Source organism: Schistocerca gregaria, chromosome 8 (assembly GCF_023897955.1).
Source record: "Schistocerca gregaria isolate iqSchGreg1 chromosome 8, iqSchGreg1.2, whole genome shotgun sequence".
Taxonomy (NCBI): Eukaryota; Metazoa; Arthropoda; class Insecta; order Orthoptera; family Acrididae; genus Schistocerca; species Schistocerca gregaria.
In genome coordinates, this window is record NC_064927.1 from 244,111,699 (window position 1) to 244,129,594 (window position 17,896).

At 37.3% G+C, this 17,896-nt stretch overlaps 1 protein-coding gene across 6 annotated transcripts; it reads right to left on the reverse strand.

The window, feature by feature from the left end:
- Nucleotides 1–268: 268 nt before the first annotated feature.
- On the reverse strand, nt 269–17,839 carry LOC126284040 (60S ribosomal protein L6-like). 6 transcript variants are annotated; one of them, XM_049982606.1, is made up of 6 exons: nt 17,773–17,839; nt 16,928–17,149; nt 3,274–3,386; nt 2,888–3,048; nt 2,381–2,565; nt 269–481 (listed from the first exon to the last, which is right to left on the reverse strand). In XM_049982606.1, exons 2-6 carry the CDS (start codon nt 17,132–17,134, stop codon nt 320–322), a joined length of 828 nt encoding a protein of 275 aa, XP_049838563.1. In that variant the 5' UTR covers nt 17,135–17,149; nt 17,773–17,839; the 3' UTR covers nt 269–319. The 6 variants fall into 6 exon arrangements, with proteins under 6 accessions (XP_049838563.1, XP_049838565.1, XP_049838566.1 ...); XM_049982608.1 differs by having other exon boundaries at nt 17,803–17,838; XM_049982609.1 differs by having other exon boundaries at nt 17,352–17,830.
- Between the last annotated feature and the right edge of the window lie 57 nt (nt 17,840–17,896).

Genomic DNA, 17,896 nt, shown 5'->3' on the forward strand with positions numbered 1-17,896 from the left:
TATAACACTACAATGAAGTTAACACTACTACCAAAACCTACCACTAGCACAGAACTGAGCAAATTAGTAATGACCCCAGTAAAAGAAAGGGTCCAATAATAGAAATGAAATATTTCATGTTTCTCACATAAAATGTCAAAAGAGATTTAATGTCAGTATTATGTAGTACCAGTAAATTCTCCACTATAAATGTAATTAAGAGAATTTTTAACGTTAAATCATAAAAACCAGGCCACATTGGGTCAGTTGTGATCTTGTTAAACAAAACTTATTTATGATTAATGTGTTTATTTCAATCATATATTTTCATAATACAAATTTAGAACTGAAGCCTGTGTGGGTACTGGCTGCTTCGTAGGCCAAACATAGCAGACAGGTATGCGAACAGATGTCTCTTATCCGGATGTTTCCGAATAGCACCATTTACCAGTTTATCAACCAACTTCTGGTCAGTCTTCCGCTGTTCTGATGGTTTGTATTGCTGAAACATAAAAAGGATGATGATTAGCTACTGGCATCTTTTAAATATGTATTGTTGTTTCAATGGTTGTGTACCTTGAACACTGTTATTTTAACATGCAACATCTTTATACAAACTCCTGTATTTGCAAACTGGTATTTTATAAGATACTTTACTTACATCATTTAAAATATGGCCAAACAGTCTTCACATCCAACTATTTTCATTTTCCTAAATCAGTTGTGTAAAACTTGTGCTAAGTTACAAGATTTTTTTTTATCCCTAAATTTTAAACATTGCTGAAGCAGCAACTGTTGAAAATCTTCACAATAAATGATAACAGCCAAACAGTTGCAGAATAAAGATTTATTGAAATCCTTGACCACAGTTTCAGTGTATCTAAGTATACCTCCATCAGAAGCAAAAATACTATGGAATGCCATGTTCGAATCGACCATCTCTGTATCACTATGCTGTACAGGTGGAGGTGATGTTTTAATTTTAACTACTGACAACATCTTTGGCACTATAGTTTTATGCATCTCCACTGCAGCATGTGATTTTATTGTATTTTTGCTTCTGATTAAGGTATATTTGGATATACCGAAACCGTGGTCAATGATTTCAATAAATCTTTATTCTGCAAGTGTTTAGCTGTTATGTACCGTGGAATTGTTTTTATCCCTTTAGTGACTGTTGTTTACCCTCAGGAGATTATGTATACAACAGAAACATTGTTCTAACATTCAACCAATACCGAGACACAAAATACTTAAAATTATCCCTTGTAAAACTTTCCAGTAAACAAGCTCAATATCACCACCTAGATATTATGGCCTGTGCATTCCCAGAGGAGAATTAAAACAGTATTAAATGCTTTGTTTCCAAACAAAGTATAGCAGGGATACATGAACTTAGTACAGAACCATTCTCACACCAACAATTTGGCCTCTAGGTATCCATTAAAACAATAGTGCGACCCCCTCTCCCTCAAACAACTATGTGGAGTGTGAAGAAAGTGGGTAACAGAACATTTGAGTGGAACTTTTATCACTGGTGTGCTAGAAAATTTTAACACTACAGTGTTGTTGTAGCCATGTACCAAGACACATATCAGTAGTTAGGTATGTCAAGTTATGTTTCAGGCCAGTATTGTGTATGCATGTCTGACACCTCCCGTAACTATCAATGGTACTGAGAGGTGTGCAGTATTGGCTTTGAGCTGCCAACCTAATTTCAAGACATAATGCAACATTTTGGTAACAGGTTCACCTATCAAGATAACACAACTGTACATAGCATCCATTTCATAAACACATTCCTCCAAATGGCAGGAACTGACCAAAAGTATATGCTGACATTAACTGCTCTAGACCTGTTAAAATTAGCAAACGCATCATCACAGAAACAATCTTCACACAATCTCATGAAGACGATCTAATAGTAGGGCAGACTTGAGTGGCAAACACCTTGTGGACACATGACAGGGAGGAACCAAATTCTTATAACATAAAGAACTGAAAGTTTTCAGCAACCAATTTTAATCCCACTGATTTGCATTCCCAAACAGACTATTTTGTCTGCTTTATTTTTTATTTGAAACTAGTTATATTATGTTTCATAATGATTATTCTTTAATTCATCACTCTCCCTGTACCTGAGTTCAAAGATGCCCAGACAGACACAGGGGTATACAGCTTTTTGAGCAGTTTACAAAGCACACCACACAGATTAAAACAGTGCATTTGGATGAAAGAATTTGGTGTTTAATTAAGTAATTAACCTGGTAAATGTAATACTTTTGTGTCTGATCAGTTTAGAATAATAGAGAACATCACATGGAAGATTATTTCTTGACAAAAAAAACTTGTTGTGAGAATAACAAATCCTAACTACATAGGAATGAACTATTATACTCACAGGCTTCTTAGTAGCAAAAAGGTCACCTTCTTCTTTCTTTGCTCTTTTCTGTCTGTTACGCTTGAAGTATTCATCATTTATATGTTCAGGCAACTGCACACCAGAAAAGTCAAGCTTTGTGCTGGTAGCAATAACATAGTTCTGGCTTACTCGTCTCAACGGACAGCCATTAATTTTAAAAGGCCCTGAAATTTTCACACATGTATCTTAATGTTATTTGGCACAAAACTCTAATAAAACAACTTTACATTACAACGCCTATTATTACACAAGTTCAATAGTCACTTAAGTATTTCAAAATGCACCAATAGTTTGTTTCACTGGACATAGTTCATGGCATCGTTAACATGGCTGCCTGTATTTACCACACTTTTAAGTGGGCATGATGTGGAGAACTGCAAACTTTTGTAATTATGGGGTTCCACAAAACCTCAATTTTATCACAAACCAATATTTCAATGCTCAAATACTTTTAACATATAAACAATGTTTAGTGGCACAATTTACCATTGACAAGCAGCAGACCACTCTTCAAGACCTTCAACAACACCACACGTTTTCCCTTGTGAGGCCCAGCCAAAAGAATGCAAATGGTCCCTGGTGTTAGCGATTTGCGTGTATAGCGCTTATGCTGCTTGAACAGTTTTTTGCTTGGTCGCTTCTTAATCCTGCAAATCAAGAGGATAAAAATCAATTAGAAAGGTCCTTTAACAATAAAAGGTTTTTCCTACTTTTTTGTGGTCTCAGTGGTAGTGACGAACATATAATATCACGGAAATTCAAACGCAATGTATACATCATTGATTTACACTATCAACATAATTCAAAAGCATTTTAAGACATCTGTAAAAAATAAACAGTTACAGCAAATCACCACAATACTTTAATGTTACCTGTCTGCTGTTGGGTAGAAATTCCTCCTCTTCTTGATTAACACAATACGCTTACCACCATTCTTCTCACCACCTATCGGCTTCTCAACATGCGTTGGCTTTTTGGGTTTAACCTGAAATGCGAAGTAATCATGATAAAAGGAATGGAAGTTTAAGCCCATATGAAAAATGTGACTTATGACCTACAGATCATACTTACTACTCATCTCAATTATGTTTATTTTCTAGTAATAAAATACATATTTTGTTAAGTGTTTTGAATAAAGATCTGCAAATTAGTTTTTGTTTTAGGCCATAAATTATTATTCTGTGGGATTTGTTGTTACCAAATTTATTCAGATACAATTTGTGCTAAACATTCAAATAATATTTGGATGTTTGGTTAACAACCCTCGGCTTCATTTATCCATATAAATATAATATTATTAGCGCAATATTAAAAAACTGAATTCCTTTTAGAGCACAAAAGTACCACTTTCTAATCTGAAGTCTGCGACCACACATTATGCACAAAACAGTTTTAAACAAAACAATCATGTATAGGCCTGGCTTGGTGATTTGAGTTGAATTACTGCTGGAACATCCATCACTTAACACTACCCTCCCCCACTTCTGAATACTCCATTACAACAGCGGTGACCTGTGCTTTTATATCATTTCTTTACAAAACGCAGCTAAACAAGTAACCTTTCAGCTACACACACACCTCCCATACGACCACTGTCTGGCTGCCAAGGCCAGACTCCACATTATTCCTTCCTGGATTTTCTATAGTTTGATTCCTCTAGGAAAGAAAGAGAATTCCCAGAGTCTGCAGTATTTTCTCTGGTGTAAACGTAAAGACAATGTTTCGTCTGCAATAAATTGCATCAGTTCTTGAGAATATCACAAAAAATTAAAGAATGCTTTGGTCAGTATCTAACATTTGGTCCTGAACTCAAGTTATCGAAGTAATAGTTTAACGGCTGGAAATCTGTTCTTTCCAGTCAAATGTGTCACTTACGTGCGCTCTTTTCCAAACCGTTTCACTGTCACTTTCTGATTCCTCGGAGTCAGAGGAACTGCTGATTGTAATTCTGGCTCTGCCCTCTGATTTAAAGGGCCGAGGACTACAGCTTCGAGATTCTGCTGAAGACTCATCACTGCTAGCAACGTCAGATAATTCACACTCACTATAACTCTTAGGGAGCATATCCAGCATCTCTATCTGTGCAACCACGGTGATGTGACATTTCTCACGTAGAAAACAAGAAAACTGACGAAAACACAGGAATCTAAGTCGAATTCTGCAAAGAGGGAAAACAACAACAAACACACATGCACACTCTAACTATACAGTCAGACCACTGAACATCTACTGGAACAGCAGGGCAGAAAAACCGCTCCGCTTGTTTACACATCTGAAGCGCTCAGGCAGCTATGACTCAGCGCACCTAAACTGCGCACCTAAACTCATCCCTAGCAGTGGAAAGGGCGGTGGCACAGCATGAGTCAATACGTCCTTAGCGCTGCATGGAAGACCCAAGGGCCACACTTATACACGTCAGGTGCGTCAGGGCAACGGTGAGGCATGCTGTGTTAACAGGTCCCACTCAATGGGTTAATTATTAGTATGTATGAGAAGCAGCCCTTTCCAAAAGAAAACTGTTGCCATTTGTTATGAAAAAAGAAAAACTAAAATTACAAGAAAGTGCCGAGAAAGTGTTTTACTTCTACTGCAGACACACAGCAGCACTAACATTTGGACCGAAGAGTATTCCACACTAACAAAATTAAATAAGTGTGAAATTGTTTCACCTGGGGCACCAAAAATATCACTTATGAATGTGATTTATTTGCAAGATGTCCTACGTGCGAGGACTTCCACGCCATCACCGCAAGTTTAGTTCTGACCGCTTGTCTTAACACGACCGAACACATTCCCTACAGCCTGAAGGGTTTCTATTTGCAGCTCTTACTGACTCACTACAATCACACACAAAACATTGATGTATGCTATACAAAAGTGTCTGTAGATAATTTCAGCCCACCCCCTGGAGTTGTGCCAAATATATTTGTATGGTTTTCTCAAACCCAAGTTTTCTCCAGATAAATCACATGACAACTGTCCCTTATAACTCTTTACATGGCAATATAGCTTCACTCCACAGAAAATTAAAAATAAGAAAGTATATTGTGTAAGAGTTCTCACTATTAAATTTTCCTACTGTCGCTGGGCAGTACATTCATACCTGTATGTAAAGCAGAACGAGTAGACGCAACAAAGCAAAAACAAACACACACAAGTAGTAGATTGAGACGGCAGACTAACCAGTACCTGACAGCAACACTGCAGGATGAGACTAAAGCAGCAACCTTGAGCAGTATCATTTGTGATGGCAATTTAAGTTCCATTACTTTTACCATATGTTACCTACAGACACCAACTGGTTTTGTACCTTCTTTTATTGGACATCTAACATGAGCAAGTGAAGAGTTTTTTCTGACTGTTTTAGCTGATTGTGATTTCAGTTACACACTTTGCAACAGCTTATATTTTTTATGTATCTTATCATGCTTGCTGCTGGTAACGAAGCTAACACAAATAATTGTTTCAAACTGCTCTTTTGTAACAGGAGCTGTCTGTTGCAACTTTCTCAGAGGAAATTTTCTGTTGTGCCCCGAATCTTCAGAGATGATACACCAACTTTAGAAAAATGACCAAACTTCTGTAATTTCATTCTCAGGAGAGAAGATACAATCCTGTTTTTCTTTGATTCTGAGGGATTTTGGTGTCACCTCGCATGAGCATAAAGAATGTCCTCAGCTGAGTGCAACATGTTCCATTTCTAGGACAAAATCTAAAGGAAGTGTCCCAAAATATTTTCTTATCTTTGCTTTGTTTAACTGGTATGTATCTTAACAAATTCTTCCAAATACGAGGGGGGTTTGAAAAGTTCTGAATCATCACGAAAGGTCAGCACTAGCACAATGAGTTGCTCATGTGATATTCATTGGACTGTTGCCTGTGAATATGTGCCACGTCAGTGCTCTTGGAAGAGAGCTGTAGCGATGATGTGGCTGTTGTTGTTCCCGCGTAGTGATATGCGAAGATGGGGGGAGGGGGGGGGGGGGGAGATTCGAACAGTGATTAAGTAATTCGTAAAGAAAGATATGAAAGCAAAGGACATTCATGGCGATTTCCAGAATACATTGGGGAACTCTCCTCCTTCAAATTCAACTGTTGCCAAGTGGACAAATGAATTTAAATTTGGCCATGAGAGCTTAGATGATCCGCGCAGTAGTCACTATTGTGTCACTATTCCCGAAATCATTTTTAAGCGTGCAAAATGGTCATGTAGAATCGCCGAATGGAAGTGTATGACATTGCTCAGGGTATATGACGTTTCAAAAGATATGCAAAAAAAGGCCAGGTTTATCAAGGAAGAAAGTCATCTTCCATCAAGACAACACGCGCACGCACACATGTGCCATCACCATCGCAAAATTACACGAACTAAGATATGAATTGTTCCCACACCAGCCTTATTCACCTGATATGGCTCCTTCAGACTTTCATCCCTTCCCAAAACTGAAATGAAGGATTGATAGCCGGAGTTGACAACTGTTTTGCAGGCCTGGAGGAACTCATTTTCAAGATGGAATCAAGACACGGCAACATCACTTGATCAAGCATTAATCTACAATTAGACTACATTGAAAAATAAGAAGTTTCAGTAATGTAAGAACTTTTTTCTATTCCATTCCGAGAACTTTTCAAACCACCTTTGTATATTGCAATGCAAAGATTTATCACAATGCATTTCTTCTGTTGTTGATGGAAAATCCCGAACATATCAGCTTCTGTAATGTTTACATACAGAATAATCCATTACTTTGTCAAGTAACTTATTTGACAACTCTTCACACTACTATATCCTGTGCTACCTGTTTTATCTCTGCACAGCTTCTTAAATACACCTCCATTTGAACCTGCTCACTATATTCAAACCTTCACCTTTCTCTCCAATTTTTAGTTGCCACACTGCCCTCCATTAACAAACTAATAATTCCCTGATGCCTAATGTGTGTCCTACCAACCAACCCTCCTTTAGTCAAGCTGTGCCATAAATTTCATTTCCCCAATCACCTTTGTCTAACCCTTGATTACTAAACCCTTGTAATATTTACAATAGCAGTTGGTACAAATTCACAGATCCAAACAAACTTGTCAGTATAGGGTTTAAAACAGAACATTTAGTACTTATTTTGTGTGTCATACTCTGGAGCTTATAATTGTAATTAACCAGTACACAAATTATTATTTCTTTTTCAAGATAATATGGAGAAGTAAATTTACAATGGTTTAGTAACAATGCAACATTTCACCCCTTCAGTGTTCCAAGGTTAAAGAACATAGCACCTATTGTTAGTGTTGTTTCTTACCAGCAGAAATAATACTGTGATTTAGTAAGCACTCTTACAAAATGTCCAGTTATGTATTTATGTACATATAACAGTACTTCGCCTTTCTTCCAGCTTTCAAACTTGAGCACTGCCAATATTTTTTATAACCTGAAGAAATGGTTCAGATGCCTCTGGGCACTATGGGACCTAACACCTGTGGCCATCAGTCCCCTAGAAAATTGGAACTACTTAAGCCTAACTAACCTAAGGACACACACACATCCATGCCCGAGACAGCATTCGAACCTGCGACCGTAGCGGTCGTGCGGTTCCAGACTGAAGTGCCTAGAACTGCTCGGTCACAGCAGATGGCCATAACCTGAAGAGTTTTAAGTATTTCTACACCTGGATTCGACAGATACACTCACTACCTGCATATCAAACTAAATCACAGATTAATTATAAGTGTAAGCACATTCACTTTTCTGAATATGCAGTATACATATCTTGATGACTCAAAGGAATATCCAACTTTCCATTATCTGAAAACCCTTGTGGCCATATAAACCTAAATACAGACAACATTTGATACAACTTGACTTAGGTGCCAATACTCTTGGTATTTTGATGTGCAATCACCAATACGACAAAAGCAGAGGTCAAACAGAAAATTTCACAGTATGTGTAAGATAAACAATCCTATAGCACAAGCCGAGAGTGCAATTCCTTGTACTTAGCAGCCTAGGTAACCTCTAATTGTGAACAGGTCCATGAAGGAATACTTTTGCAGTTGAAATAATGTGCCAAGCGACTGCTTATCAAATTAGATGGATATCAAATCACAAGTAAACTTATCACCTTTCAATCTAATGTCGATCTGACTATGCTACTTTGACCAACAGGATAATGTAGGTAGGTTACGTGGTCATCAACAATTTTTTCCTTACTGAAGCTTATGGCAACAGAATGGTCTGCAATGTAGCCCAAAGTCCAGGTTGTGTGCTACTTTGACAGTTGGAAAGGTAAACAAAAGTGGACTGATACTGTTCATGTATTGCACATTCTGCAATTATATGTACACCCCTTCGGAAACAAACAATTTCCCCACCCAACACTGATACACGAGACTGCATGATCTCAATTTTGTCAGACTGGATACACTGATCACTGATGATTGGTATGGAAACACTGAATACAGTACAATGCCCTCAAATATAGCTACCAACTTTGCTTCCATTTGAACTAATACCGAAGTTAAGTTTTCTGAATGTACTGGTTGTTAGTTTCACGACTATCCAGATTAAGACACCAAAACAGTGAAAACTGAGCAAGTTATTTAAGTTCATGACTAGTCTGCATTAGTAAGCTCCATCATTACCATTCTATCATTTTTTGGCATGCTAGGTCAGTACCTGGCAGCCGTAAGGTTGACAAACAGGAACTGATTTCAAACTACATTTTATGTAACCATTGATATCAAGACAATGAAAATGTTTCATTATGTTGGTTCTTTACACTATAGGCACTGCTTGCTTTGAGCGTAACAATGTTGTAAATACAGCAGAGTAATTTCAATTGACACATTAAATAAAACACATGATGCAATTGACACATTAAATAAAACACATGATGCAATTGACACATTAAATAAAACACATGATGCAATTGACACATTAAATAAAACACATGATGCACAGCTATGTAGCAAATCCTGATACGTATCTTTGAACGACTGTGGAATGTAAAATGGTAATGAAAACCAGACAACCATCAACAGCCAAAATAATCTTTTACACGAGGCAGCCAGCGGCAACATAAATATAAAACCTACAGTGAAACCCCACTTTTGAAGGGACTTAAAAAAATGGTAAAATACGGAAAAACGTAAAATGTGAGAAATTATGTTTTAAGCTGTGAAAATTATACATTTATTATTTGCTCCCTTGTATTTTTGCACTTTATGTATGTGCCCATAATAGGCATCAAAATACTCATGTCAGGTACTTGTTTATTATCTAGTAAAGGTTTATCATCTAATAAAAACCACTGATGTAATGGGAACTGATGAGTGGGAAGCAGAAATGTATGACAATTTCATACGTCATTATCGATGTTTTTGGAATGCCTGCAGCTGTCATTCATTATTTAAATAATGAAACACTGCAGCAGTTACATATTTTTTGTGCTTTGCACACTGCGCTTCGAGATTTTTCCTCAATATCAAATGAAAATATTTACGTAAGTACTGTGTGTGTTGCACACGTTGTCCCGCATCTCTAACTGTAGTCTGCTTTTTGAAGTTATCAAGTACTGTGCTTCCTCATTTATGCAGAAAACTGCATACACACATGCGAGCACAAAATCACACTTTTTCGTATCATCACAAAAAATACATACGTAAATATTGCACTTAATGACAAGAATAAATCCCTGAAAAAAGTTTTGCTCAGCATGAGACTATACATAATTCACGCCTTGTTTAAACAGAAAACATCTGAGCAACACAAACTGAATGAAGGTGTCAACTACCACAAAAGTGGCCCTAAGACGAAACACAGTATGATAGAAGTGTGATGATAATTACAACAATCACAAAACTGCACATGTGCTGTAGAGAGAGTTCGGAAATGATTGCGATTCGTCATGATACCTTTATTCATACAAACCTAGTTACTTCTATCAACCACCATGCAGAGCAGAGTTTGGCGGGCAGCAGGGGATACAGCACAAATTGTTCCAACTTTTACACGTTTACTGGTTTAAATTCATCAACTAGAGCACCCTGGTGGTAAGAAACTTAAACACTGTTTGTAAACACTACGCAATGGCAAACATCATACCAGCATCATTTTAAGTCAGTTTCTTTCCATAAAGATTTTTCCATAAAGCGTAAATCATGGGAAAATTATAGATATGTCTACACAAAATCAGGTATGAATTAACATTGTGGACGAAGAAATTTGACAGGGGTGATAAAAACATGTTCTACATAGCAGGAAAACATTAATTCTGGGAATGTAAAAGTGAGGTTATGCTGTAATTTCAGCACCATCTGTTAGGCACTGACTTCAACCAATTGTTCTCCAAAACATAACACTTTCAAATCCCCACAAACTACAACAAAATTCCTGCTAAATTACTGTTTTCATTACAAACTGAAACACTTAACTAGTTTATATGCCACAAGGCCTTTGTCAACCATACATCTGTGATCTATATGCTTATGTTAAATGTGTTAATTGGCCATGTGGACTTCATCCTAGTTAAATCATCTTGGGTTTTCTCTCAACTTACTACTTCTGTGTGTCCCTTTCACCCCATCTACTTTTCCAGTGAAAGGTATTGTAGGTAGTTCATTCTCAGACCTTAGTGATACATGGCCAGCACCACTCAGCCCTATCTTCTTTAGTACTTTAACATTATTGTCGCTGTTTGTTCAACTTCCGTATTTCTATTGTTTTCCTCTGCTGCTAGCTGGACATTTATTTCTATTTCCATTTTGTTGTCTTTTTACTTAAGAGTCAAGTCACACCACACTGCCACTGGAAACATTGTTTCCTGTAGTGTTTTGCATCTTCTTCTGACTGTTTCTATCCACACTGCCAGCAAACATCTCTCAGTGTATTCACACTGTCTGCAACACTGTGTCTTGTACCATTTTTGTTTTGGCTTGATGGCCATCACTCAGTGTTTTGGAGTTTTACAAAGAAGGTTGTGTTTATAATTTAATTATTCATTTTAAAACTACAATATTATTTTGATAGAGGAGAGTTTGTACAATAGTTTCCAATGCTTGATAACATCTAATTAGTTGTATGAAATTGACTTTAGTGACTCAGTGCAAAACCAACACAGGTGGCGAACTGATCCTCTTTATTTTTGAAACATTTGGCATTTTCACTGCACATGACAAGAGAATTAAATCTACCCAATTACAGAATTTTAGCCCAAGTAAGACAAGAGTGACGGCCACGAACTTCTAAAGGTCGGTGGAAAGTATGACAAACACTGCTGTAGCTTCTGTTCTAACAAAGATATAACAGTGAACCAGGTAGTTTTGGGAATGTCTGGAAAAAGCTTTTCAATGATATCCAATTTTTTTCATATTCAAATAATGTATACAATTAAAGTCAGTGACCTTGACCTCTGACTATATCTCAAAACACGTCACCTTCAAAATGGATGAAACAGATTTGCTTCTTCATGTTATACAATACAACATAGTACAAAATGAAGTTGGGATGACAATGGGATTAGGAGATATAAATTGATATGCACCGAATGTGTCACATTAATGCAAAATAAATTACATTCAGATTCCAACAATAAGACAAATCACTGAAAAATCTTTTTATTGTTAAACAAGTGGTTATAACAATGCACTATTTAGTAACAATTTAAGGAGACTAATATCAAGCTATCAATTATCGGCAGGCAGTGTGGTTGCTACACGTAAACAGATAGTTTCTGCAAGATATGCATGTTGAAATTATACAAATCTGCCTTGAAGACCATGTATTAGTTGGTTAATTCAGAGGAGGGTGACCAAACAGCACAGTCATTGGTCCCAACGGGTTAGGAAAGGATGGGGAAGGAAGTTGGCCATGCCATTTCAAAGGAACCATCCCAGCATTTACCTGAAATACTTCAGAGAAATCACAGAAAACCTATATCAAGATGGCCAGATGCTGGTTTGAACAGCCGTCCTCCCGAATGAGAGTCCAGTGTGTTAACCACTGTGTCACCTTGCTTGAAAAGATCATGTATTGCTGTAATAAATTCAGCAAAGATGAACACAAAAGATACAAGAAAAATCTATGCAAAGTGTATATGTGGATGGTTGATAATGATCGGGGACAAAGACAGACTACAAAATATGTGATAAATGTAGAAAAAACTAACGTAGGGACAAGGGTCTGTGGCTGACCCAACAACACTGAAAACCACAAACCTGCATGGATTTGCAGATACATCTGGGCCTGTAGCCCCAATAATTGCTTAAGATGCATTAAATGATTGTTCCGTATCTCTTGGTGAGACCCCAATGAAAAAGAGGTTGGAGGGAAGGAGGCAGTGTGTGTGTGTGTGTGTGTGTGTGTGTGTGTGTGTGTGTGTGTGTGTGTAAGGGTGGGGGAGCACACATGAATGTGCAGCATTCACCAACATATGCAGCTGAAGTTTGAAGTTTCCAGATTGAAAGATTTTACAAGTATTGCAGACTTAAATTAGCACCTACAAACACTGCCTAGCTCAGGTAATTTGCAATCCTGCATAGTGAAAATGCTGGATGTCCATGTGTGAAAACTTCCCAGGTACACATTTTATAATGACAACTGTAAGGGTTGTTTTATGAAAATGGATTTGATGAAATAAGACAAATTGTAAATGTGTACAGATATAGCAACTATCCAAATGTGTATGATCTGTGGATGACTTCTTGGAAAAGACAAGTTAAAAAAAGCTCCTGTTGCATTCCTCCATAGTCACTCAGCCACCTGAATTTCTATATCTGGAAGAGAGGCTTCCTGACAATGAAGACACTAATATCCGATGCTGCAGAAAATTATGCATTTGTCCTGCAAGATGAGCCACAGGTGTTACTTGGGAACTATGCTCAGGTCACCATTCATCCATTTGAGAACGAATCATCCATTTGTTGTTTATTATAGTCATCAAAAATACTACACAATTTATCACATTTCCTTTGTTATATCAGAATGCCTTAAACATGATATAGTGTGAGTGTTCCATCTTTTTCAGCGTCACTTGGTTAGCTTCATGAGATCCCGTTTACATAGACCTCTCCATGTACTACTACTTAGATGGTGCTGCAGCCCAGCATAAGAATCACAAGAATTTTGCCAACATAACTTTTCATAAGGCTGATTTCAATGTCTCTGCAGAGCGGCATTTCTTTGCACCATTACATGGTGAAGGATCATGTGATGGTACTGCTGTTATAATCAAATTACTTGCTGCCCATGTCAGTCTGCAATGCATCTACAGCTCTTCACATAAAAACAATTTGCATAAATTCACACATCGCAAATATCCCGAAGTCACATTGTGTTGTTTCCACTGGCCATCACAATACACTTGGTGGTATCAGTGTTTGCTGCATGTACGTATGAAGGTCACTGGTGGTTTGGAAATGTTTTGAATGATAATGAAGATACCAATAATGTTTCAATTAGCTTCTTAAATCCTCATGGGTCTTTACCTTCATATGTATGTGCTGAGAAACCTGACATCATCTAACTTTGGACAAGGACATTCTAACAAATGTTCACATGAAAACATTTTTTTTAAAAAAATAAAGTTTACCAGTGCTTTGTGCCACTGTTTGAATTTGAATACAATTTTCTATTAATGCAATACATTGCTATACACAATTTGTGTTTCCTAATCCCATTGTAATCCCAACATCATTTTTTACTGTGTTGTATAGTGTAACATGAAGAAGCAAATAATTTTTTTTCCATCAGTGCCGAAGGTAACGTTTTAAGAGATCCAAAAGCAAAGGTGAAGTTGACAAAACTGCATTCATTAAAAACCCTGTCGAGATCTTTCCAAAGTAGCCTGGTTCACCATTATATCTTTATGAGAACAGAAGTCAGACGTTTGTCAAATTTTCCACACATTTTTAGAACTTCAAGTGGCCATTACTCTCTTCTTACTTGCACTAAAATTCTGCAATTTGGTAATTTTCATTCTCTTGTCATGAGCAATGAACACACTAAACTTTATGAAAATCAAACAGGGTCAAGTTAGCACCGGTGTTGATTTGACATGGAATGACTTGTCAATTTGAATATAGTCATTGAGAGTGAAAACATTACACAAGAACTGATGGGAAAAAACTTGTTACATATGGGAATCTAGTACAAAAAAGCTTTAGTTTCTGTTATTTCATCACAATATCAACTAATGACACTGAATTTCTGGCAAATATGGTATCACGACTTCTTTAAAAACGACAAATGATGTTAAGTCTTTGTGTTTTGGCAGAGGGAGTCATTCCAGTGCCATGAGTATTTATCACATTTCAAATCAAACTACAACAAAGGACCTTATTTTCTTCTCTACACAGTCAGTATTCTACGAAATGTAGCAGCAGTTCTCTGCAGATAGACTTGTTTTATAGGTATTCTTGCACTTCTTGCTTCATGTATTCCTCTGAAGCAGCTTTTTTTGCATGGAAAAACTACACACCGCAAGGAAAACAAAAACCTAACAACTCTATACAACAGACTGCATAATGCACTATATGAACATACACTCTTGCCAAGGAGTGGTGACATCAGTAGCTGACCCTGAACACTTTCCTTCAATCTGCACCAACAATACCACACAATTTCAACATTAAGGAGACAGGGACATGTTTAAGCTCAATGTGCACACAGCTTAAGTACTTTAAGTAGTCAACTGCCTTAAAAGTGATGCCCCTTTAAAATCAAAGGTATCATTATGGATTTTTTTTCACTTATGACGGTTTTTTGTGGAAGGTGTGTGTTGTGTTTTCAAAGTATTTTTGTGGTTATGTTTACATAATGACTTCGTAAGTGTCATAGGGGATGGTCGTTTCTGCCATATTTGTGACTTCATGGGCCAAAGCAGACGTGTGGAATCTGACGCTTCCATATTTTCCTATATGGTCAACAAACAACCGATACCACACTATAAAGCTCAAAACTTTCACCACACCACGCTTCACCCTACCACCAAAACGACCCTAGAAATCAAAACTGCAATTGAACATTTCCCTTGACCTGTTATCCTTATGACATCTCCACATATAGCCATCCCATGTCACATGACACACTGAACACTTAACGACTGCATCCAAGAGGTCGAATAGGTGAAGAAATTTTACTAGAGACAACGCACTGCCCCCATTATCGCCGATAACCAAAAACTGTTGACCTAGTCAGTCATACCCATACCTACCAAGGAAATAAAGCAATTTACCAAAATTCACACACGAACAGAAAAAACTACAACATTGACATAACAAAACCAAAATTGTTAACCCACTGAAAAATATTCTGCTGAAAGCAGTCACTACCGATACCACACATGTGCAACACTACCACACAAGTGAACCCCATATTCTACATAACACGCCACCCACAAACACCACCAGAGAGCACCACCAACCACATCAAAATGACATCTACAAACACTCCACTCTCACAAACTAAACTATGTGCCAGCATGACCCCACACACCACAAAAGCCTTGTCATGTGTCAAAGCCAACGGTTGGGATCTGACACTTCCATTGACGTAGATATCTTTTCATCATCAATACATAACCCACTAAAAGCTATGTGGTGGATTCATTCTTTGTAGATAATGCACAATTTGTGAACATTACATGTATTAAAATACTCACTAGATACTTGTCCACTATCTGATGTACACTTTCTGAACTGATTGAATTTCAGTTTCTATGAAGAAATGGCGTGAACATAAAATTATGCTACACTGCAAATCAATCTGATACCACACCTTTTACTTGCCATTCATGTTCACTGACTGTCACCTCACAACCAAATTATAAGCTTTCAACGTAACCTCTGACTATGCTACAGATCAGTGTCACCACAACAAAAACTAGAAGGGAGCACATAATCCTATTTTCTCAACTTTTGAAAGTTTCGTATCATTCTAATTTTGTTTTGAAACAACTTAATAATGTAAATCATTACTGTGTGAACACTTTCAACAGCAAACCTCTCAACAAGGCACACAATAGTGAACACGAATTGCATTACGACTAAAACTGAAATGTTACAAAAGTTACTGAAAAACACACATAATGTCCATAAAACCATTTGGGTGGATGCTACAAACATTGATGTATGTCACTGGCTTCCAAACACTGTTCAAAATTAGTAATTCAAACTATGAAATACACAATTTTTCCCTACACATCTACACTCTTGGATATTCCTGTGATCTGATAACATTGTTTAATATGTGCATGCGGGCGAAGAAGTGTCAACAGGAATAAAACATGTTTTGGCACTGCAATAGAACTCATTTACATATGTACATCCCACAAAAAGGCTACATACACCCATACTGTTTAAACTAAAATAGTGGGTAACACGTGGGCAACAAACAGTACAAATCAACAGTGACAGATCAACAACAGAATGACTATCCCAATCACTGCAATGAAACATTTTAAACTTGTTCCGCAACTGCAAGTTAAAACACGTGAACAACTTTCAGATTACATCAACCACATTCTATTTCGTTACCTTTTTCTCGTTCTTCTTTCCAACAAACTTGTAAAGAGCTTTCTTATGGTACATTCTCGCCCTGCTGAAGCGGTAAACTCCGTTTCCTAGGTCATAATTCCTGGGTTTCCCTCTCTTCTTCTCGTCTTTACTAGCAGTTGCAGCAGATTTCGCTGGTCGCGAAGGCTTCGCAGCCGACGCTGGTGATTTGGGTTTGGTATCTGCCATTTGAACGGCGCTTCACTAAAACATGAAAATTCATATTCCTATGAATACTCAAACTTAATTTCCAATGTAGGTATTCTACCATATCTAGTCTTTAACATAATACTGGCAAAGTCTTATAACCATAGCAAATACCGGCTGCGAGACAGCAGTTTCCTAGGTGACTCACGCAAACTACTCACTATATTCAAGGCAGTTACAGAAATCTCAGGCTGCTTACATATATTTAACAGAAACAAACAGCTAGTTCGATTATTCACAATGGACAACTACGGCCAATACACGGACACCATGCTGCCTACGATCGGCTTTATAATATCTACTGATAGCAAACAAGAGTAAAATACACAATTCGCAACCAATCATACGTAAAACTGTGGAATGCGTATAGTTTTATACATGTGGAACAATTACTTTCCCAAACGAAAATCTCCCAGACTACTTCAACCTCTGCTCACACCATAACCATGCTTCAAGGAAGAAATATGGAGACGCTAATAAACGTAGCGCAAAACTACTACCAAGAAACCATAAATCACTCCTTGAGGATTACTGATCAACACTTACAATAACTACCTGCACTCCAATAAACAAAGATTGCTTGGATTTCAATAACCTATTACAAATTGTAAGAAACTCACGCCGTAGCCACGAACAACAAGAACACTTGCGCCCTCTATCATCTACCTCCTGGCTACAAAGATCTTGTATGAAAGATATTATACATCTCGAATATTTTCGGCAATTACTTTAACAAATTGATAA